Source organism: Aethina tumida, chromosome 4 (genome assembly GCF_024364675.1).
Source record: "Aethina tumida isolate Nest 87 chromosome 4, icAetTumi1.1, whole genome shotgun sequence".
Classification (NCBI taxonomy): domain Eukaryota; kingdom Metazoa; phylum Arthropoda; class Insecta; order Coleoptera; family Nitidulidae; genus Aethina; species Aethina tumida.
Genome location: NC_065438.1, coordinates 23,897,481 through 23,921,112, shown reverse-complemented (window position 1 = coordinate 23,921,112; position 23,632 = coordinate 23,897,481). Strand labels below are relative to the sequence as shown.

The following is a 23,632-nucleotide window of genomic DNA, read 5'->3' as shown; positions in this document are numbered from 1 at the left end:
TATGCTGACTTGAGTTATTACAGATTTAAAACACGTGTACAAAATTAAATGTACATCAGTTTATAAAGATAAGGATGGAAAAATGTTTACAAACAAAAGTATAAATGAGCTTATAATTTATATTATTTCCTCATACAATCAGTTTTTAATTACAACAATCCTTTATAATTGCAGTGATTACCACTAATAGCTTCGTGCATAATTGTAACTCAACATAGTGAAGCTCAGACAATACCATTAAAAATCAATTTAAATTTAAAAACAGTCATTAAATTCACATTTATTGCCAGGGATGAAATAAATAAAACACAAGCAATTTAAAATTATGTAAATTTATTACTCTATTGCACATAATATACATACTGGATTTCATTCACACATTATTTTAAATAAATATTCTTACAATAATAATACATTATCAAAAGGCTCTTGTTCAGAAGAAAATAAATCTAAAATTTAGATTCTAAATTACGCTATGATAAGGAGAATTGTGATGTTATGTAATCCTAAAAAATTGTCCAACCCGTTTCTACACTACTCCAAATAAATCTTAAGTTTGTAAAGGATTCAGTTCACAATAATTCAATGAAAAAAAAAAAACATGAATATAATGCTCAAACGATTTTTCTCTCGAACGGTTTTTTCAAGGATAAATGGAGATTGATCCTATGAAAAAATTATCTTTCAGCACCATGTTTCTCTAATATAAACAATTAATTTAATCTAATAGTAATTGTTGTACTAAATTTATGTACATTTTTGCAAATTTACACAATCGTTTACTTGTCCGAAAAATCCTAAGCTTGAGTGGTTGGACCGACTTGACAAGTAATTCCTCAATAAAATTACATTATTTACAGTCTTTAGGGCGTAGTTAATTTTAAAATAATAACAACAAGAATAATAATAATAACAAAGGATTCGTTAAGAGAAAATGCAGTTTCTTATTGGCCAAATTGCATTTCTGTTCATAATCTCAAACAACATACAAAACTAGAACATTTTGTATTGCATAGTTTCGTAAAATTGAAACTACAAAACAAGGCATAAGCAATTGAATGAAAATGCATTTATATACAATTAAACATTATGTACAAAAATACGTGTGTATATAACATAAAAAATTTCGCTAGATACATATTAAAATCAAAAAACGCAAATTAAAACATATTTTACACTACGAAATATACAAAAAAACGATATATTACAAAATGAAAATCCACCGCGCATTAAACTAAACCTAGTGCAATTTTAGCTGTCGCGTTTTTTATAGGCGTGCAACAAGGAGGAAACACATATAAGATTATAAAGACGTTTGAATGCACGTTTTCGCTTGCTTATGTTGACATTTAAAAACATTTCAGAACGTTTAATTCCTGTTTCAAGAGGCGTACATCCTGTTGATCTCGTGCTGGTAACGTTCCTGGATGTCTTTTCGTTTGAGTTTGAAGGCGGCCGTTACGAGTCCCATGTCGGGAGACCAGACTTCTGTCACGAGTTTGACGGCGGCGGGAAGCTCAAATTTCTCCAATTTACCTTTAAAACAACACACAATTAAACAACGCTCATGGTTTGCATTTAAACCTTTAAAATACCTTTCTTTCCGTGGTCGTTCAGTTCTTCAATAACAGCCTTCTCCATTTGGGGCAATTGACACAATTCCTCGAACGACAGATCTTCCGGCAGTCCTTTCTTGGTGGCCAAGTCTCTCAGTTGTTGTTGGTTCGGAACGATCAAGGCGACGCAGTAGTGTTTCGACGATTCGCCGTAGACGCAGATGTTATCGACCAACGGGCAAGTCTTCAGTTGTGCCTCGACTTTGCCCAAGGACACGTATTCGCCGGCCTGCAGCTTCACCAAATCCTTCTTGCGGTCTAAAACCCCAAAAATTAATCCTCAAGTACAAGATTAATAAAATAAATAAGCCGTACCGATGATTTTGACGACGCCATCGTTGTGAACCTCGACAATGTCACCAGTTTTGAACCACCGTTTGCCACCCTCATCGAAGAAGTCTTCGTTGGTCTTGTCGGGCAATTTATAGTAACCAGCACTAATGTTATCGCCGCCGATCAACACTTCTCCGCGTGGGTAAGGCTTGTCGGTCACCCTGTAGTTGCCCTCTTCCCAGTTCACCAGTTTAATATCGCAGATCGTGCATGGAGCACCGACACGACCGAAACTCTTGTCGTGGACTACAAACGTAGAATTTTAATTAGTTACAATGGATTGCGTAACGTAGGTTAATACATACAGTACATGACACATGCACAAGACGTTGACTCCGTTAATCCATAGCCTTGGACAATAGTGACGCAAAGACACGCGTTGATCTGTTCGTGCGTTTCGGGAGATAGAGGTGCACCTCCCGAAATCACCAGTCGCATTCTTCCGCCCATCAATTGTCTAACTGGCTTGAATATGACTCGGTCGATTAAGGGTGTTGAGTAGCCGCGTCTCGTCCACTTGATTTTGTAATCGTAGGCGAATTTGAAGACGATCTTTTTCATGGCGCCACCCTTGCTCACTTTTTCCTGGATGTTCTTCGAGATCCTGTCCAAAATTAACTGGAAACAACCAACCCATTAGAATATTAACTATGTGGTAATTGGAGAAAGACTTACGGGTACACTGGTCATACAAGTGGGGTGCAAAACTGTGGCGTCACCTTTGGTACCCTTTTTGATCTTGTTACTGGAATCCAACATAGTGAGGGCGCTTGAGTAGCCGATGGGCACACCGGTTAAAAGACAAACGCTCTCAACCAGTAATTCGAACACGTGAGCCAAAGGGAGGAAGCCAATCATCACGTCGGTGTCGTAGATGTCGGTGGAATCGCAGAAACCTTTCAGAGTGGTGATCAAGTTCTTGTGCAACAAAATAACGCCCTTTGGCACACCCGTGGAGCCACTCGTGTACATAATAATGGCCGGGTCTTCTGGTCCTGGTGGTCTGGAGTCGATTTCGGATTTGGCACCCTTGGTCAACACTTCCGAGAACTTAATGATTTCTACGCCTTCTTTGTAACCATTGGGGTCTAAAGATTTGAGCTGGTCTTCCATGTACACGAGGGTCTTAACTTTGGGGGTGAGCTTGAGGATGTTCTTGAACTTGGGCATCAAATCGAAGCTGGTGATCACCGTGGTGACTTCCGTTTCGTTGATGCCGTGGGCGATGGCGTCGTCTCCGAGAGTGGCGTAGATCGTCACCAAGGGGATGCTCTGTTTGAACAGACCGTGGGCGGCGATCATCCATTCGGCTCTGGTTTCGGCAAAGATTACAATGTTTTCGCCGGGTTTGTTGCCGATCTCTCTTAAGCCTTTGCCGAAGTTGGTGGCCAGGTTGTTGACTTCGGAGAACGTCTTCCACTTGTAGTCACCCATGTTGTACTGTAAAATAGGCGACGAGTACGATTAATTAACTGGGACTTAATTGTGAGGGTGGATCTGGTACCTTTTTGAACACACGACCGTTGGGTTGTTTCTCATCCTCTTCGCCGAGGATCTCTCTGGTACCCAGACACCGTTTGTTCGGGTAGGTGCGGGCTACGTACTCGAACATTTTGGCCATGGTGTCGATGTTCTCGCGCACCAGGGCGACGTGGTGTTTGCCCGGCTCGCTGGTGGAGGTGTAGGTGATGCTCTTCGCATCGTTCGTGATTTGTTTCGCCTAATTAGAAAATAAATAACACATTTAATATGTGGTAAAAAAAAGGTTTTAATGGGAAAATAAAAACAAAACCCAAAGTCAATTAATTAGTAAGTAGGTGTCGCCGAGAAAAACAATCGGATAAGTGTGGTATCAAGATGAGTGGGTGAACTTTGAATACACGTGTAGATAAGTTTGAATGCCGACGAATTAAGCTAATTTTCTCAGATGGACGAATGACTATTACTTTCAGTCATAAATGATTTTACTTGTCTACCATAAATTATGAAAATAAAATACATGTTTTCGTATATATTGTGTCGTAAACCTGACAACTAATAACGTAATAAAAATATTCAACTGTAATAGTAGTGGGTTACACAATTGAACTAAAAATATTCGTCAGGTCATTTAAAACTGTTCCGATTCACGTTAACAAAACAACCGACTATAATAAAATGTATAATAACTAAAATTACAATAGTCAGATAGTAAATAAATAAAAAATGATCCTCCTAGATTAAAAACTTATGATAATTCCATAGTGAACTTTGCATACACGTGATATAGTCCTTGAAACAAAACAGTAACATCATATATTCCAGTGTCACACGGACTGATGGATAAATTACAATAATTTTTGCTCTCAACATTAAAATTAATGCCGACACACGCGTCGATCTTCGACCTCTGCAACAACAATAGCAAAACGATCCGAAATCCTTCCGTGACAAATTCCTGAGTACGCAAATTTAGACACATCCAAATAACATTGGCCAAGGTCAGTGACATAGATTAATTTCGCCAGCGCGTTCCCATTTTTCCGTGCCAAATAGAACGGGTCTCTCTTAAGTCGATCGTTAGTCATGCAATCGTCGGAAGCGTTAGGAAGCTCATCTCATGCAATTCTCAGACCAGTACGTTAATCCTACACTGCCTACACGGCTTAGACTGTAGGTTTCTTGAAGTGGATGATTTAAATTGTTATAAAATAACTTTTAATAAACAATGGTATCTCCTGGATAAATGAAGCAAAATTGTATCAGCAACAGAATCTTTAAACCAGCAAATTAATTGACAAATAATGAAACATTTTGTCTCTGAAGATGATCCCACACGTGTTCAATTAGATTGCAGTGTGGTGGACGTGGGGGCCACCACATCTGAGTCATAATTTTGTAAAACCAAATTCAGCTATCTGACTGATATAACATGTACATAGACTCATCTGTCAACAAACAATTAAACCATTCGTCTCCAGTCCTTAGATGGTGTCCATGCTTAATAGGCAATCTTATGCTCCCTCTTTAACAGAAGGTATCAAAACCAGCTTCATGCAACCTCCTTCTAATGGATGACAGAGTTACAGGGATTGCAGGTCTGCACAAAGCCTGGATGCAAAAAGAATGTGTGATTCCGTCTAACAAAAATAATAAGAAAATGGTACAGTCTTGTGGTCGAAGCTTGTTGCCGACCACCACCCTGTCTTAAATTGGGATTACATCTTGTGAGACATTATACCTTTGAGATATTTGCAGTTGATTCAGATTATCATGTTCCAAAATTGCCAAAATTGCCATTATAGTGGCAAAATCTTCAAAATAAAGTCTTCTTTGAGGCATTTTATTCATAGTTAAACAGATTAATTAAAAATGAACCGAATAAATTGTGTTTAAACCCACAAAATGAGTTTTTTGGACATAAAAATTTAACAAGAAATGAAAGTTTGTTTATTTTTATAACCTTTAAATGTATAAAAAGTAAAGTAATTTAAAATATTGATGCCTAAAACCGCAAATATTCAAATATTATTATTGGTTAAACCTATTTAATCAGGGAAATCCAAACAATCCACATCAAAAGACGCTCAGTGTAGTTGCCGAGACAAGAGAACTAGTTCTCAGGTGCGATTGTGGAGATAGTTGTAAACTCATTCATGTGACGGGATCGTTTATAATTGATGCAAATTGCAACACACAATCCGCACAGGTGCTTTCAATAATCTCCACGGCTTACGTAACCTTAATCAAGAGCAAGAAGTCGATAATACCGATACAAAATAACACCAGAGAACCGAAACAATGAGAGGCGACGTGATGATAAACCCGTGCAATAAAGTTAACAGTGTCCGATTGTGATAATGGCGACCTTCGCCGAGGAACGTCTTCACTGGGCGACAATTATGTAATTGCACGATGTTTGCGACGCGCTCGTTCCTCATTATCTCGGCCATTCGATAACCTTTTCGCCGCCAAAGCCTATGCTAAAAATGCAATGCGGATTTAACGTACTGGTTTTAGTTTATCAACCTGTAAAATACACACTCAAAAAAATGTACACCAAAATCCAAATCCGCCCAAAAATCACCGTTTTTCTTCACCACCACACACCCGCCATTATAATGGTTTTTAATTAATTACTGGTGGTCTAATTAATTAATTATTTATATAGATATATAATAATAATAAAGTGGCGTCTTCACTTGTACCTTATGGTTTTTAGACGGCGTTTCACTAGGTATGTTAGTATCGTTTCCACTAATATCAATGCTTACGTCATTATTTGGACTGTTGGCCTCAACGGCAACCAGAACTCCCTATAAACAATTATCGTGAGCACACAATTGTGATACCTGTCGAGAGTCCCCTCAAAAAACAAACACAAATAACAACAAACATAAATAAAAACAAACAAACAAAACGGCGTTTGTTGCACGGAAACATTTAATCCCCTTAAATAGTTTGGAAAAGTACACGTAATAAAATCCAGACCGATATATAACAAATTAATTATGAAATCTTGATTTTTATGGTGATAATGAATGTTATATTAATTTTTTGATCTGCTACTGAGATAGTAACGTCCAAAGTCCAAAGTATTATCAATTAGTAGTAATCCACAAACTAAATTCCTATCAAATATAAATAGGAAAAAGTATTTTTGTGCTTGTAACATTCCGTACATAAACAATTTAAATCTCTGAAAGACCGGACCTAATTCTAGTTGTACCTTTAACCCTCCCAAGATAAGAAAAATTGTTTATGACACGTCCTCCGTTTATCTTTAACCCAATTGAATTTAGAATCACCGATAAAAACAAATAATCCTGTGCAACAAACCCGTGGAAACACCCATCCACCAAAAAATACGTCGTGTGCGTGTGTCTTTGTGGTGTGCATCATGCGAGGATCGAAGCCAAAATACAACGAAACGAATGCGGGAGATTTTCGGATGAGGATCTGGTTTTTTTTTTGTAGCTTTTAGCTTGTGTGTGCTTGTTCACGATAACCATGAGTGATCGGCAAAGACCTGACTGACCTGTATCTTCCTTGACAATTGGCGAACCACCCACGGTCTCTGGAGGATCAGGTAAACGGGGAACGTGACGATATCGTAGATGAGGGCCAGAGCTTTGAGCGCCCCCAGGGCCAGTGTGAAGCCCACGCCATCCATATCCCTGTTGAAACAAATAAACAATCGTTAATATATCGTTGATTTGCAATTAAAAAGGTGGCAATAAAACACACAAACAAGCAACAGTTCTGAGAAAAGAAGGAAGATGTTGTATAACATTCTCGTTGTTATTATTATTATTATTAGCTTTTAATGGTCAATAAAATAAAAATAGCAAGCAAACGTGCCGAACTGCAAAATTTACCAATCATCCGGAAAATGGTACCGCGATAGCAACAAATACATATACATAATACCATTTGGAAGATTGGTCAATAAATCAATTATAACGATCGATCAACTTCATTAAGTCATTTGCATCGTGTCGGATGTCAATGTCAAGGGTGAGATTGAGCCGGTTTTTGCAATCATCTTAATCAGATTTAATGGTTTGTTTGATTATATTATTGTGGTTCTATAATTAGATGTTGCCGGTTCAAAATTCAAAGCCACTACTCATTGTTAATTGTTTCTGAGATGTTTATTATTTGTACGTTGATAATCAACCACATTTTATTCCGTGCACCTTGCAGTAATTCCACCTAATTTCCAAATTAAATAACTGAACCTACCCAAGATACATCGTGGCGAATAGTTGTCCTCCAAAGACCGTAAACCCCAAAATATAAACAACCCCTAAAAAACAATCACAACAACAGTGAACCACAAAAACAAACCGCCACCACCACGTTGAACTGTTTCGATATTCGCGTCGTTATGTCGAATCGTCGAATGGTGTGCAGCCGACAAAACGCGGTGCTTTTTAACATTCGACCAAATGATAAGAATCGATACGTTGATAACGAGCTGACCCGAATGGATATTCAATCGGATACGAGTCCGGCTACACAGCGGGCTAAAATCTTGAGTGGATTTCGACGAAAACACGAACGCGTTTGTGATTCATCTGTTTGTGATTGTACGCTGTATGCATAGTCCAGTTTGGAACAATGTGGATCTTTGACATGGTTTTCCAGGCACGATGCGATCATGTTGTCTTCGCACGGGGGTAAAGCTCCAGTCGATAAACTCGATTGATTCATTGTTTTTATCGATCGTTAAGTCAGGGGACTTTGGAATCTTCCTTCATGCTAGACAATATATTGTTTTTTGTATTGTAATTTGATGATAATACCTAAATGCTGAATCACCAATTAAGTTTCCGATTTTTGATAGATTGTCTCAAGGTTTTTATCTGGGTTTCGACCGATTGTACCTGTTCATTTGTTACTTTTCTGTAACCTTGCGTGAAAATCTGGCATTTTTAGAAAAATAACAATATACAAATTTTGGGATTACATCTGCAGCAGCAATAGAGGCCAAGTCTGAAGTTGATAACTGTAAATTGAAAATAAAATTCATAAAACCGCAGAAAATGAAAATGATGTTTCAAAATTGGAGTAAAATATCCCATATCCACTTTTAGTATTTAATTAGCAACTTTCAATCAATTTTAATCAACTTATTTTCTTATAATGGTTATTTAAAAATTAATTTAATACAATTTTCATTTCTAAACACCAAACGATATTAATTTATATCTATAATTTAAAATGACAAATAAAAATGTAAATTCAATTGTTTTTAATAAATACGAAAATACAGAATTGAAAATATATAATATGTTTATTTAATATTTAAATGGTAATTTCCAAATGGGTAATTTTTTTACATTTTTGCCAAATGGAATAAAAAAAATAAAATTCAATATTCACTTCGGAAGTTTTAATTATTTTTTTTGTAAATGAGAATTTCCAAAAGTGTAAATTTTTTACATTGTTGCCAAATGGAATAAAATTGTTAAAAAGGGATTTTTAATTTATTCATAATAAATATGTATATAAATTTTCTTTTATTTTCCATTTATATTAATTTGGCATATACTTAAAATTTAATTTTCACTTCAGAAGTTTTAAATATTTTTTTGTAAATCATAATTTCCAAAAGGGTACATTTTTACATTGTTGCCAAATGCAATAAAATTGTAAAAAAAAAGGGATTTTTAACTTATTCATACTAAATATGTATACAAATTTTCCTTTATTTTCCATTTATAATAATTTTGCATATACTTCAGAAGTTTTAATATTTTTTTTGTAAATAAAAATTTTCAAAAGTGTAAATTTTTACATTGTTGCCAAATGGAATAAAATTGTTAAAAAACGGGATTTTTAACTCATACTGAATATGTATACTAATTAAATTTTCTTTTATTTTCCATTTATATTTATTTTTAAAATTCAATTTTCACTTCGGAAGTTATAATTAATTTTTTTCATAAATTAATTAAGTACATGTAACACATAATTATTATATACACATTTAATTTCTATTTTCATTATTTTTTAATCTGTATTATATATTAAAATTTTAATTATATTGAATTAATATACAGTGTGATTAACTTAGAAATTAATGGCGAACGGAAAATATACTTGAACATGAAACTTTACTTGAACTATTTTTCTAATTAGTAAGTAACATCAACTTTATTATTTTCATAGGAACGCCCTGTATAATTTTGCATTTTTAAATTCTGTGTAATAGCAAATATATTTAATATACTATACACCATACCTAAATTTATTAGTTATTAATTTTTTTAAAAACATTTTGACAGTTTATTGATGGTTTAAAATATCTCTAAATCCATCAATTTTGAGGCTGGAAAGTCTATTTTTGACATATGCATTAACCAAAGAGCGCTCTATAAGAAACTTTTATTCCCAATACGTAATATACATGGTGTACATAGAAAATAATAAATATATTGATGTTTCAAGATTCACAAGATTAAACCAATATAACGAACACCCTGTATAAAATTCGGGAGTACTAATTATGGCTCCTTATATCATGGATCTTTGTTAACGTGTATGCCCTCAAAATAAACTTTCCAGCATCAAAATTGGTGGACTTTAACGACATTTTAGTTAGAACATCAATATGACAAAATTTTTGTAATTAAAAACTTAAAAACTCTTAGTTTTAGGTATAGTTATTTTGTTTGTAATTACGTGTAAGATTAAAAAATACAATATTTTCATTGAAAATAAAAAAAATATTTTTAGTTTTATGAGGCACAAAATTAAACGTAAATACCAAAAATCCTTTATAAAATTTGGGAGTACTAATAATGACTCCTTATAGGATGGTCTTTGCTTAAGGAGTACATCATTAATTAACCTGCCAGGTTCAAAAATTGTGACTTGACAGATACTTTAGTTAGATCATCAATTTGTCAAATATTTTAGCAAAAAAAAAATAAAAACTCAAAAACTATTGGATTTAGATATAGGTATATATTATATTCCATTGATAACAAAGTTGATGCCACTTCCGGCGTTTTTTCCGTTCTCCATAAAACTTCTAATAAATAACTTCCATGGATCACCCACCCTGTATATATATTATATTTTTATTTAGTATTAAATAATTAAAATGAATAATTGAATTTGCATAATTATTTCATAATCATCATTACAAACAAAATATAATTGAAAGTTAGCATGATCATTAATTTTCTAAACATTTTACAAGTATTCCAGATAAATAGGACAATTTAATAAACATTATATATTTGTAAATACAAAATCTATTTATCTAAACAAATACAATCGACCCAAACTCGTAGACAACCAAACAAACAAAAAAAATTATGCAAACAACTCACAAACGTCAAAAAAACGCAAAGAAATGAGCAGAGAACAGCTGCGGAAGTGACGTGCAAAAGAAACGGCTCATGCAACAGCTTTCGTCAGGCCGAAAACGACAGAAAAACAGAGAAACAACAAGAGAAGAAAAGAGAAGGAGGGAATCATGCGTCTTGTGCGTAGTTTTCCGGTGCGTAATTTCGTGCGTCTACTCACGCTTTCTCCTCGACAAACATGTCGGTCGACGTCTCCTCAACAACAAATACGTATATTCACCGGACTCTGAAACGGAAAAAACAGGAGTGGAATTGAAACGATTGTGACGCGTCACTCGGCAGGTCAATTTCGCTTGGGCAACAGCAGATGCGTTCCGAAGTTCAAGACTCACGTGCCGGAAGTGTGCGGCTGGCAAACTAAAAGAAGGGCCTTTACCGATTTTTGTGGCATTGTTACGTGCGACGTGACTGACGACGCAGTGATTAATGGACTGATACCTAACAACGTACTCTATTATGTTCAATAAATAAATAAATCGTGTTTCAGAGCTTGTAAATTGATAATGTAAACAAATGGATCGTATTTTCGTAATTAACCATTATTATACTTGGATATTTTTAGGCATTGAACAATATTACTTCACATGCAATTACTGTTATTTATGATTTATTACTCAATAATAGTAGCTTGGAAAGTACACAACATAACACAATTTTGATTTAAATTTATCATTTATCAGATTTAAAAAGCAAAAAAATTAAAATGTAATCAATATTTTATAAAGTTTATAAGCACATAGATAAATGATTAATTTAAAATATGGAAAAACCATGCAGAATTCTGAGGTATTACGCAAATAATAAAATGTGAATTTAATTTTCAATTAAAAACTTGCATATTTTATTTATAAAAAATTTAAATATTATAGAAATTTTATATTATTCAAAAAAGAGACGTTTCAAATTGAAAATGGTTTATTGGTTTATTTCATTTTAAAAACACCAAAATAAAAATTCAATTATTTTTATTTTAAATCAATTTTAAAATTAATGAATTAATTATTCTGTAAGAAACTACAAAGCAAAAATTTTATCTATTATATATATTTTATGGTACTCAAGAAGGTATATTTCAATACCAAAATAGACCATTTGAAAATTTTAATTAAATTATTTTTATAGTTTAACCAATTTTATGGTTAATAAACGAACAATTTTGTAAGTAACTGCAATAAGATAATAAATTTAAGTATTATAGATATTTCATATTATCTTAAAAAGGGATCTTTAAATAACTTATTTTTGTAAGACCAAAACAGACTCTTTAAAATCTTCAATTCAATTATTTTTGTAGGATAATCAATTTTATGGTTAATAAATGAATAATTTTCTAAGAAACTACAATTAAATAATAAATTCAACTATTGCAGATATTTTATATTTTAAAAAGGGATGTCTCACTAAATCATTTTTGAGAAACCAAAACAAACCTTTTAAAATTTTTAATTCAATTATTTTTGTAGCTTAACCAATTTTATGATTAATAAATGAATAATTCTGTAAGAAATTACTATAAAAAATAAATTCAATTACTGTAGACCTTTTATGTAATTTAAAAGGAAATGTTGCAATAAATCATATTTGGAAGACCAAATAAGACCCTTTAACATTTTTCATTCAATTATTTTTGTAGGATAACCAATTTTATGGTTAATAAATGAATAATTTTCTAAGAAACCACAATTAAATAATAAATTCAACTATTACAGATATTTTACATTTTAAAAAGGGATGTCTCAATAAATCATTTTTGAGAAACCAAAACAGACCCTTTAAAATTTTTAATTTAATTATTTTTGTAGCTTAACCAATTTTATGATTAATAAATGAATAATTCTGTAAGAAACCACAATAAAAAAAAATAAATTCCACTATTGTAAATATTTTACGTTATTTAAAAAAAAAATGTTTCAATAAATCATTTTTGGAAGACCAAATCAGCCTCTTCAACATTTTTAATTCCAAAATTATTTTTGTAGGTTAACCAATTTATGCTTAATAAATGAATAATTCTGTAAGAAACTACATTAAAATAATAAGTTCAACTATTATAGATATTGTGTGTTATTTTAAAATATGGACGTTTCAATAAATCATTTTTGGGAGACCAAAACAGCCCTTTAACATTTTTAATTCAATTATTTTTGTCTCTAAGAAAGTACAATAAAAAAACAAACAAACTATTATAGATATTTTATATTAATTTAGAAAGGGATGTCTCAATAAATCATTTTTAGGGGACCAAAAGAAATTCTTTAAAATTTTTAACTCAATTATTTTTATAGCTTAACCAATTTTATGATTAATAAGAAACTACATTAAAATAATAAATTCAACTAATGTAGATATTTTATGTTATTTTAAAAAGAGATGTTTCAATAAATCATTTTTGAAAAACCAAACCAGACTCTTTAAAATTTTTAATTCAATTAGTTTTATAAGATAACCAATTTTATAGTTAATAAATGAAACTACAATAAAATAATAAAATCAACTGTTACAGATATTTTATTATGTTTTAAAAAGGGATGTATCAATAAATGATTTTTAAGAGATCAAAACAGACTCTTTAAAATTTTTAATTCAATTATGTTTGTAGGTTAACCAATTTTATAGTCAATAAATGAATAATTCTGTAAGAAACTACAATAAAATAATAAATTCAACTATTATAGATATTTTATGTTATTAATATTAACCTTAATATCATAATCAATTTTAAGGTTAATAAATGTATAATTAAATACACTGTAGATAAAAAAAAATGTTTTTTTGAACATAAATAAATATACATACATATTTTATAGTACTTTTTTCGACATTACCTATTGTTAATAGGTTAAAATTAACCACAAATTTTAATATATTTCGGTATAAAAATTAAGATTTCCTTATTTTTTACATAAATTAAAAAAGTAATTAGTATTCTAATAAAAAATTCATCGTCATCGTTAAATCTCTAAATATCGTGGAATTTTTTTTTTAATAATTTTCATGTAAATTAGTAAATTATAAATTTTTCAATTTATTTTAAAAACTGATGAACAAAGATAAAAATCATTTGATAATTTCTATCACAATAAGTATGTACGAATTCTGCAACCTTGTATACAAAATCTCGTCCCAATTATTTTATCCCATAGTCATCGACAAAACGTAGATAAAACAACGAAACTGAATTCCAGGTGTCACCCAACACCAGTTAATGACATTATCGTCGAAACAATAACATATTAATTCCCGCTAATTCGTTATCAACGACACAAATTGGCGGACGCCTTCAATTATCGACTCACATACAAAAAAAAAAAATTAAAATTGCAAACAAGTCGCGATTACACCACATTCGAAATGTACGAATGTAAATTGCAAGGCTGCCGCGTTTTATTGTTTCGGGCCGCGCATCACGCCACCGCGGGTTCGTAGGTCGCGTGCGATTCGTATTTTTAGAACCGGTGTAAATATTGACGGCGTACAGAAACTGAACTCAATTTTCGCACTGGCATTTTTCCATCGGGTCCTTCGACTTTGGACTGTTTTTCGAAAATCCGAAAATTCATTCCGATTAGTGTTTTTCGTCGCAGAAATCTTCGAAATAAATTTTTCAACGTTTCTTTAATATCACACCACAGTTTGGGATCGGGCAACGCAAACCACTCGTAAAATAAGTCTTAACGGGCGATTAAGAGATAAAAAAACATTACAGATAACACGAGTGCTGTTTAAACAACGAATTTCACTTACGCTACATCCAATAATAAACAAAAATCGATGAGGAAAGTGTACAAAACTCACATGATCCTAAAACGAAAACGTGACACTGAACAATTTTTACCAAGGATTTCCCAGCACTTGAAAACTAATGTAGCACTTAGCTCAGAAATCGACGAGTGAATGTCAGAAATGCAGACTACAAATGAAGGTTACACGAGAACAGTTAAAATATAATTAATAATTATCGCCTTTTATTATTATTCTATTTAAATTATTCCGATGGATAATTGTACACAAATAAGAAAAGACTAGAAACGAATCCGAAGGTCTGACAAATTACACAACGTTCAATTTTTAATTAGTGTCCCAATAAAAAATTGAAAATGTGGCGGATGCGCCTCCGACCTCGAGACAACAAAATCAATAGGACCCAAATGAAAAAAATCTTATCGAGGACCGAACTTTAACCCAGGCCTGGAATTTTAGTCGACACCTTGAAACAATGTCGGTTAATTGGACCTAAAGTTCGAGTATTATATTTTTCTTATCTTGATTCGAAAACGAGAGTAATTGACGATTAATTATTCATGGCACATTTATTATACGTTTATTTTTAGACGTGGATTTATATTTACGTTTTGACGGTCAAAAACTGTTTAGTAAGACTTGTGCAATCTGATTTTTGGTCGAAAAAATAAATAAATAATTAGATTGTTGTTGATACTACAACTAGTTATTAGATAACGTGTGTTTAAGTTGGGATTGGTTAATAAACAAAGTTACACGTAATAAATTGTTTATTATGAACAGCTTTCATTCATTGTAACTGTTACAATAATAGTAAATTATTTTTAAAATTATTAATTGACGCCAATAAATAATTAATGTAAAGATATTGTAAGTTTAATTTGTAAAACTATTTTAATGAAATTTATTTGAATAATCCTAAGAATATTGTAACTTCCAAATATTAAAAATTGGCCTTAAATATTAAATTATTTTAGTTTATTTTAATAATTAAAAGGATAAATCGGAATAAACAGTATTTTTACTGAATTTTCTAATATTAATTAGTAATATTAACATAAACTGATGTTAAAAAATAAATTTAAATAATTATTATAACAAAATTATTAATAATAATTCCTCTAAATGTTAAAAATTGACCTTAAATATTAAATTGTTTAAGTTTATTTTAATAATCGAAAGAATAAATAGAATTTTTTAATGAATTTTCTAATATTAATTTGTAATATTAATAAAATCTGATATTAAAAAATAAATTTAAATAATTATTATGACAAAATTATTAATTGTAACCCCTAAATGTTAAAAATTGGCCTTAGATATTAAATTGTTTGAGTTTATATAATATATAATTAAAAGAATAAATCACAATAAATCGTATTTTTTAATAAATTTTCTAATATTAATTTATAGTATTAACAATGTTAAAATTAAATAATTATTATAATAAAATTATTGTGATTCCTAAATTTAAAAATTGGCCATAAATATTAAATTGTTTGAGTTTATTTTAATAATCAAAAGGATAAATTAGAATAAACAAAATTTTTTAATGAATTTTCAAATATTAATTTATTATATTTACAAAAACTGTTAAATGTTAAAAAATAAATTTAAATAATTATTATAAAAAAATGTTTAATTGTAACTCCTAAATATTAAAAACTGGCCTTAAATATCAAATTGTTTGAGTTTATTTTAATAATCAAAGGAATAAATCAGAATAAACTGTATTTTTTAATGAATTTTCTAATATTAATTAATAATATTAACAAAAACTGATATTGAAAGTTAAATTTAAATAAATCAAATTGTTTGAGATTATTTTAATAATCAAAAGATTAAATCAGAATAAACAGTATTTTTTAATGAATTTTCTAATATTAATTAGTAATATTAACAAAAACTGATATTGAAAGTTAAATTTAAATAAATATTGTGACAAAATTTTAATAAACAGAAGAGTAAATTAAAATAAATATTGTTATTTTAATAAACTGTATAATATATATTAAATAGTACTGTAAAAAAATAAAGATTAAAAAAAATTAATTAATATTAATTCATAAAACTTGAATGAATCTTTTAGTAATTAGTTAAAACATATTAGAATTCAAAAAATAGATAAAACTAGAAATTATTAAAAAACAATGTAAATTTTAGAGTTTGTACATTCAATTTGAATAAATTAAACAGTAATAAAACAATTTCCAGTAATAATAACAGAAATTTTAAGTTAATAACAGTTTAAACGAGTTGTTGACAACGTAACAAGTTATTAACTAATAAAATTACAGTCCTTTAGTGAAATTCAAGAGAAATTATTGTAATTATTTGGACACAAGTCGTCACGAAACCAAAACAGAACGAAATTACACGTTCCAACAAGTGTCAAACGCACAAATCCGTACCGAAGGAAAGAACAAACAAGATAACGATAAAACGTAACACATCAATCAAACGGTTTGTTTGCGTTACGAAAATACACTCGTGTTAATTCACATCTCTTTTAGTATCAACCAAATAAAAAATCACGAACCACAATAAAATCCACACACACAAAACTTACTTATTGATCATGATGTGCTAATTTGAGAAAGAGAGAGAACGACCGAAAACTGTTTAAACGAATAACCGGCGAACTTAATGTACTCGTTTCAGGTTTACCGTCCGCCAAGAACGATCGCGACGAAATAAATTGAGGCGGTGCTCGTCTCGATGTTTTGTGCGCTATCCCGACGTTATCGCGATAACGCGTTTTCGTTATTAAACACCGGTACTGAACTTGGTACTCTCCCCGGTCGGTGCGTGACCGGTGTCGGTTCCAAATTCCTCCGGTTCGACGCGTCACTTTTTCCCTAAACGTGTGACTAACCGGATATTGGATGCAGGCTCCCGTTTAATCAGCATTTATTGTTAATCTGTAACACACAATTAAATATTTGGGACTTTGGACTCGCTTCTACTAGTTGGGTTTTTGGTGAAATTGACGAGAAATGTTCAAAAACTGACAAATATCTATTCATATAACAACTAATTTCCATTTTTTTTTACAATTCAAATTGTTGCTATAACAAATTTTAATCTATTTTTGGTTTGCCACCTCTTATCTTTGTACCAGATATAAAAATTTGGAGAAATTTGTAAGATACCAGGAAATTGTTCAATACTTTTATAAAAACTACAATTAAATTCAACATTTTCATTATTTTTACAGTAAAAATTGTTGCTATAAATAATTTTAATTTATTTTTAGTTTGCCACCTTTTATCTTGGTTCCAGAATTGAAAATTTTGAGAAATTTATAAGATCTCAGAGAATTGTTCAATAGTCTAATAACTACAATTAAATTCAACATTTCCATTATTTTTACAGTAAAAATTGTTGTAACAAATTTTAATCTATTTTTAGTTTGTCACCTTTCATCTTGGTTCCAGAAATAAAAATTTGGAAAAATTTATAAAATATCAGTGAATATATATACTTTTATAAAAACCACAATTAAATCCAACATTTTCATTATTTTTACAGTAAAAAATGTTTATGTAACAAATTTTAAGTTATTTTTAGATTGCCACCTTTTATCTAGGTTGCAGATATGGAAAATGGAGAAATTTATGAGATATCAGGAAATTGTTCAATATTTTTATAAAAACTACAATTAAATTCAATATTTCTATTATTTTTAGAGTAAAAATTGTTGCTGTAAGAAATGTTATTCTATTTTTAGTTTCCCACCTTTTATCTTGATTCCAAAAATGAAAATTTAGAAAATTTTGTAAGATCCCAGTAAATTGTTCACTATTTTTATAAATACTACAATTAAATTCAACATTTCTATTATTTTTACAGTAAAAATGGTTGCTGTAACAAAGTTTAACATATTTTTAGTTTGCCACCTTTTAACTTGGTTCCAGATATGAAAAATGGAGAAATTTATAAGTTATCAGGAAATTGTTCAATACTTTTATAAAATTACAATTAAATTCAATATTTTTATTATTTTTAAAGTAAAAATTGTTGCTATAAGAAATGATATTCTATTTTTAGTTTCCCACCATTTATCTTGGTTTCAAAAATGAAAATTGAAAGAAGAAAAATGTGTAAGATCCCAATGAATTGTTCAGTACTTTTATAAATACTACAATTAAATTCAACATTTTCATTATTTTTACAGTAAAAATTGTTGCTGTAACAAAGTTTAACATATTTTTAGTTTGCCACCTTTTAACTTGGTCCTAGAAACGAAAATGTAGAAATTTATAAGATCTTAGGGAACTGTTCAATTCTTTTGGTTTGGTTGGTCATCTTGGATCAATTAATGGAAATTTTGAGGACTCTTTTAATTATCAATTAAATTATTATAAATAATTAAATAATAAATTACGACAATTTTTATGGCACCACTAGTTGATGTAAGGAATTCACCACCTTGAAATTGAACGACGTTTCGGAAAATTGGTGTGCGTAATTCGGACAGTTAATTATGTAAAACGCGTCCGCAAACTTGACGTAAATTTGCATGTGTATTTTTTTATGACAAAAGGATCATTTGAAAAGTCTAGTCTCATTATCAACTAATAATACATTATCAATAGTTGTTAAATTAATGTTTTTTTAGTGACCACTGAGTACAATGTGTGGTTATAAATTCATCAGTTTAATTTATAATGTCTGAAACAATGTCTAAATTAATAAAAAACAACCGTAATTATCTATTGTTGTTTATTTTTCACGTGCAACTGTTAATGATTAAAAATAAAATTTAAATGACGGAAAATTTCTAAAATAATCCAATAAAAATAAAATAATGTCATTAACCAATTCAACAATAAAATTAATATTAGAAACAGTTCGCGATAACAAAACAACTACATCATTTTCTATAGAACAGAAAATTTCTTCGGCAAACTTAACAAGAATCGTTTCGTAAAAATATAAACATAATTTATGATAAATTGTTTGTTAATTTTCACCTTGCGCGACATCATAAATTGCCACACATTCGACAAAACCACGCGTTCCGTTAACCAAATCAAAGATTAATTAATTAATTATTACCAAACATGGACCTATGACCCGTCGATTATAATTAAATTTTGTCACCAAGTCACGAACCGGAATTATAAGCGGATTTCGGTCGATTGAGCACGCGCACATTTATCTTATCCGATTAAAAAATTGCACTGCAAAACAACTTAATGCAAAAACGTTTTGCGATATAATAATGGATCGATATTCGATGTCGATCTAAATGAATTTGTATTGTTGTAAATGTTTATCGCTAATTTTGTACAAGGTGATGTATCAAATTGGTTGTAAAATATTTCATAAAAACTACATTTACCTTTTGTACCACAACTTAACACTTTTAATTGTGAGAATTTATTCTTAGTGAGATTTATATTATATATATTTTTAGTGGGAAGAAAGAAATTCTACACTCCAGAGAAGAGGGAAATAATAATTAACATTACACATCAAGGTCTAAACGTTGCTGACATAGATGTAAACTTAAGATGCTCTCAAAAATTGCTTTACAATGTTATTAATAAATATGAAACCACACACTCAATTGAAAATACAATTAGAAAATGATCAAATAAAAAAACAACTTGTTCTATAGACTGACAAATTAGAAGAACCAGTAAACGAAATCCTTCCTTGTCTTTTAGACAAATAAAAATGAATTAATTGTATCATACAACACCAGTGTGTTTAGCAGAACAATCAAATGTCAACCCAATGAACAAAACTTGTAAGGCTTACACAAAAATATATTATTATCCTGCAAAATTTTGGTAAAGAATGATGAGTCTTAGTTCAATAAAATAGGATCAGACAATAAACAATACATTCGTCGTCCTAAATAAAAGTTTGGACCCTAGGGACATTACAAAATCTTTAAAACACGATGAAGGAAACGTTATGGTTTGGGCCCTCTTTTCCCGACATGTTATAACAGAAAATCATTGATAAAATGAACCATATATAAAGATCATGAGATATGTAATGGAACCATTTGTTAATGATAATTACCTTGGATTTTTATGCATGGTAATGATTCGAAGAGTGACTCCAAAGTCGTTCAAAACTGGTTAAAAGATAATCATGCTGAGGTTCTCGATTTGGCCAGTGCAAAGTCCAGATTTAAATCCAATTGAAGACTTATGGAATGGCATGAAGTCTCCGTTAAATCACCAAAAAGCATTTAAATTAGATGAATCATTAATTAGTCTTAAGAGTTCAATTTGAATCTATGTCACGCAGTGTACATGTGATGGTAACGGACAAAGGGATCAAACTATTAACAATTTTTATAAATTATGTATATGATTGAATAAATATATTTTTGAAATGTCTGCTATTTATATGAGCAGCCACATTGTTCATTTATTTTGTTTAATATTATATGTAAGTATAAGTTTCCTAATTGACAATAAATAGTAATTTGTGCTATTTCTCTGGCCACCAGTGTACTTCAATAATAAATATTTGACGGATAACATAACCTAACCTAACTTAACCTAACCTAACCTAACTTATGTTTTTAGTCAACAATATAAAATAAGTTGAAATTTACCAATAATATCGTAATTTCTAAACCTAAGATGATTTAATGTGTCAGTAATTACTAGGAATCATACATTTTAAAGACAAATCACATTTGAAATAAAAAATTACACATGTGACCTTAAAATTTTAAGGAGATATATTTACAAAGTAAGTATATATTACTTTCATAAAATTTCCCAACAACTGTAACTTAAATTTGTCCGAGACATGTTCTAAAACGTCTGAAAATTGTGCAATTAAAGTAATGGCACAAATAAAGTGGTACGTGAATATACTTTTAAACATACTACACAAATTTAAATTATTAACAATTTCCGCTTATCTATTTTATAAATAAATAGTCTATTTATATCTGAAAAATACACATTTAACCTTGACCGACAACCGAATTTTTTACATTCTTCGATTAGACCGTGTTTTCGGAACATATAGGTAAACGTGGAACGATCGAACGAACCGCCTGTGTTGTATACTCAGTAAATATTATCCGAGGCACTGAGAAAACACAAGCTCTAAAATCACCACATGGATTAATACGTAACATGTTTTTCTACATAACAGTGTCGAAAAAAAAAAAATCAAAACTTCTCTAGTAGATAAAGCAACAAACTGGAATGTGTTTCGAATAGAGATCGAAGATCAAGGCGAAACAAGTGTGTTTTTGTGTTATTAAATTAAAGCTACGTATTAATCAGATAAACCAACAATAAATTTCAAAGTGCGCCAACCAAACCGTCCCGCACCGCAACGTTGCGACCTCGCGGATTTTTAGATCGACATTGTCGACGCTAATAACTGGGTCACGAAAACATTAATTCACCTACAAATTGACTCGGGTTTTCGTCAATTAAAATTTCAGTACGCAGTTATCAAATGGGAGAACCCGGATGAATCATTCGAAGGTCCCGCATCTGTCCACCAACATAATGGGGGTGCGGGAAACCGTTACCTGGGCCCTGAGGGTTGATTAGGTATCGCTTTCGGCGACGTGGCTTTGAAAACCGGAAAAAATAAACAAATCGATTCGATTGTTTATACTATTGACACGACTGGGAAACCATTCATGTGACTAATCGTGATTTTATACTACTAATTGTTTTTTTATAGGTGATTGTTAAGCTGAATTGGGCTTAGGAATTTAATCAGCTACACTGTTACAGAATTATTACAATTTATTACTTATTATTTGCAAATGCCTTTATAAATATGCAGTTTTTAATAAGAATAAATTAATCGTTTTATGGAAACTATGTTTAATTTATAGCCTTCCACAATTCTCAGCCGTTTGTGGTCTTTTTATCCGATTTCCTGGTACACGTTAGCTTGTATCAAAAACCAATTTTATTTACTTGATAATATAAACACTGCTTATTGGTATTTTTATGGTTTTATACACAGTTATTAAATAAAATAGACACTTTGACCCACCTTCATCTTGGTTGTCATTAATTAACCTTTAGATAAGTCAAGTTTAGTTATTTTTATGCAAACTATAAACCACATTTTGAAGCCTTTTTATACAAATTAACAAAGATGTTAACAGGTTTAATATACTTCCATAAAACAAGTAACAGTTAACAAGTGGTATTAACCGTAAGAGCAACAATTTCTTTTAATTGTGGCCACAATTTCTAGTCAAAAAAGGCCAATTGTCAAGACCAGCTGTTCGCCTGGAGAACTGTCAACTGTCACATCAGCTGTTCCCCACAATCCCCCATGTCATTTTTTACGTTTTATTACATTGAACATTGTTCGCACCGCTTGTGCAATTTGCAACAATAAGAGGCGCAGCCACAAAACCCTTGGACTTTGTCACCACGAAAACGCTCCTTTCAATTACAGAATTACGGACATCCTGCGTGCAACGGGTCCGTGGGCCATTTTGTACAAAATGCCGGGTTAACTACAGAAACGTGGTTTTTTTACAGTAGAAATCGAGGTCTGTGGCGGCCGCGTCAGGTAGGTCAAGACAACGGGTTCAGCCACCTTTCACGGTACGGTTGAATTACCAGAATAATATGGGAAAAAAAAGAAACCCGTTTTTGCGCGCACAACAAAAAATACTCGGTGCCGACCACGTGTGTGTGTGTGGACAACGAGAATAAAATAATATGTCGTGGACCATTCGCATAGGCGGTGTGCGAAAGCGACGCACATAACCTATCCAAACAAAAAGGCGACGCGTTGCAACAATCGCCGGAGATAACAACAATTAACCGTAACACACAAATTTGGTTCGCGATCGCAAAAACACGAAACGGACGGACTTACCGCAAAACAGTTTCCAATTCAGTTGACACGGGAACCTTCGACCTTTTACTTTATGCCGGTCTTCTGTACGGTCCGGACGCACTGACACCGTACCACCCCGTTGAAAAATGCGAACGCGAAAGCAATAAACAAGCGGGTCCGCGTATCGGGGTGTCTGTTAGGGAACCGTTCGTATTTTCGGACAGCCTGTCTCTCGCCTCCGCCAATAAGAGCGCTCACATGATTGGAAGGGAG

At 31.1% G+C, this 23,632-nt stretch overlaps 1 protein-coding gene across 6 annotated transcripts; it reads right to left on the bottom strand.

The window, feature by feature from the left end:
- Positions 1–316: 316 nt before the first annotated feature.
- Positions 317–23,548, bottom strand: LOC109602097 (long-chain-fatty-acid--CoA ligase 4). 6 transcript variants are annotated; one of them, XM_049966442.1, is made up of 10 exons: positions 23,399–23,541; positions 10,971–11,036; positions 6,967–7,105; positions 6,137–6,244; positions 3,454–3,669; positions 2,625–3,389; positions 2,255–2,567; positions 1,932–2,195; positions 1,596–1,874; positions 317–1,536 (listed from the first exon to the last, which is right to left on the bottom strand). In XM_049966442.1, exons 2-10 carry the CDS (start codon positions 10,988–10,990, stop codon positions 1,382–1,384), a joined length of 2,259 nt encoding a protein of 752 aa, XP_049822399.1. In that variant the 5' UTR covers positions 10,991–11,036; positions 23,399–23,541; the 3' UTR covers positions 317–1,381. The 6 variants fall into 6 exon arrangements, with proteins under 6 accessions (XP_049822399.1, XP_049822403.1, XP_049822402.1 ...); XM_049966446.1 differs by having other exon boundaries at positions 6,203–6,244; XM_049966445.1 differs by lacking the exon at positions 10,971–11,036 and having other exon boundaries at positions 23,399–23,548.
- Between the last annotated feature and the right edge of the window lie 84 nt (positions 23,549–23,632).

Coding starts and splice junctions, on each gene's coding strand:
- LOC109602097 (XM_049966442.1), bottom strand. CDS start 10,990: ATGTTTGTCGAGGAGAAAGC. Junction 3,390..3,453: donor ACGGTCGTGTGTTCAAAAAG/GTACCAGATCCA, acceptor CCTATTTTACAG/TACAACATGGGTGACTACAA. Junction 1,875..1,931: donor TGGCGTCGTCAAAATCATCG/GTACGGCTTATT, acceptor TTGGGGTTTTAG/ACCGCAAGAAGGATTTGGTG.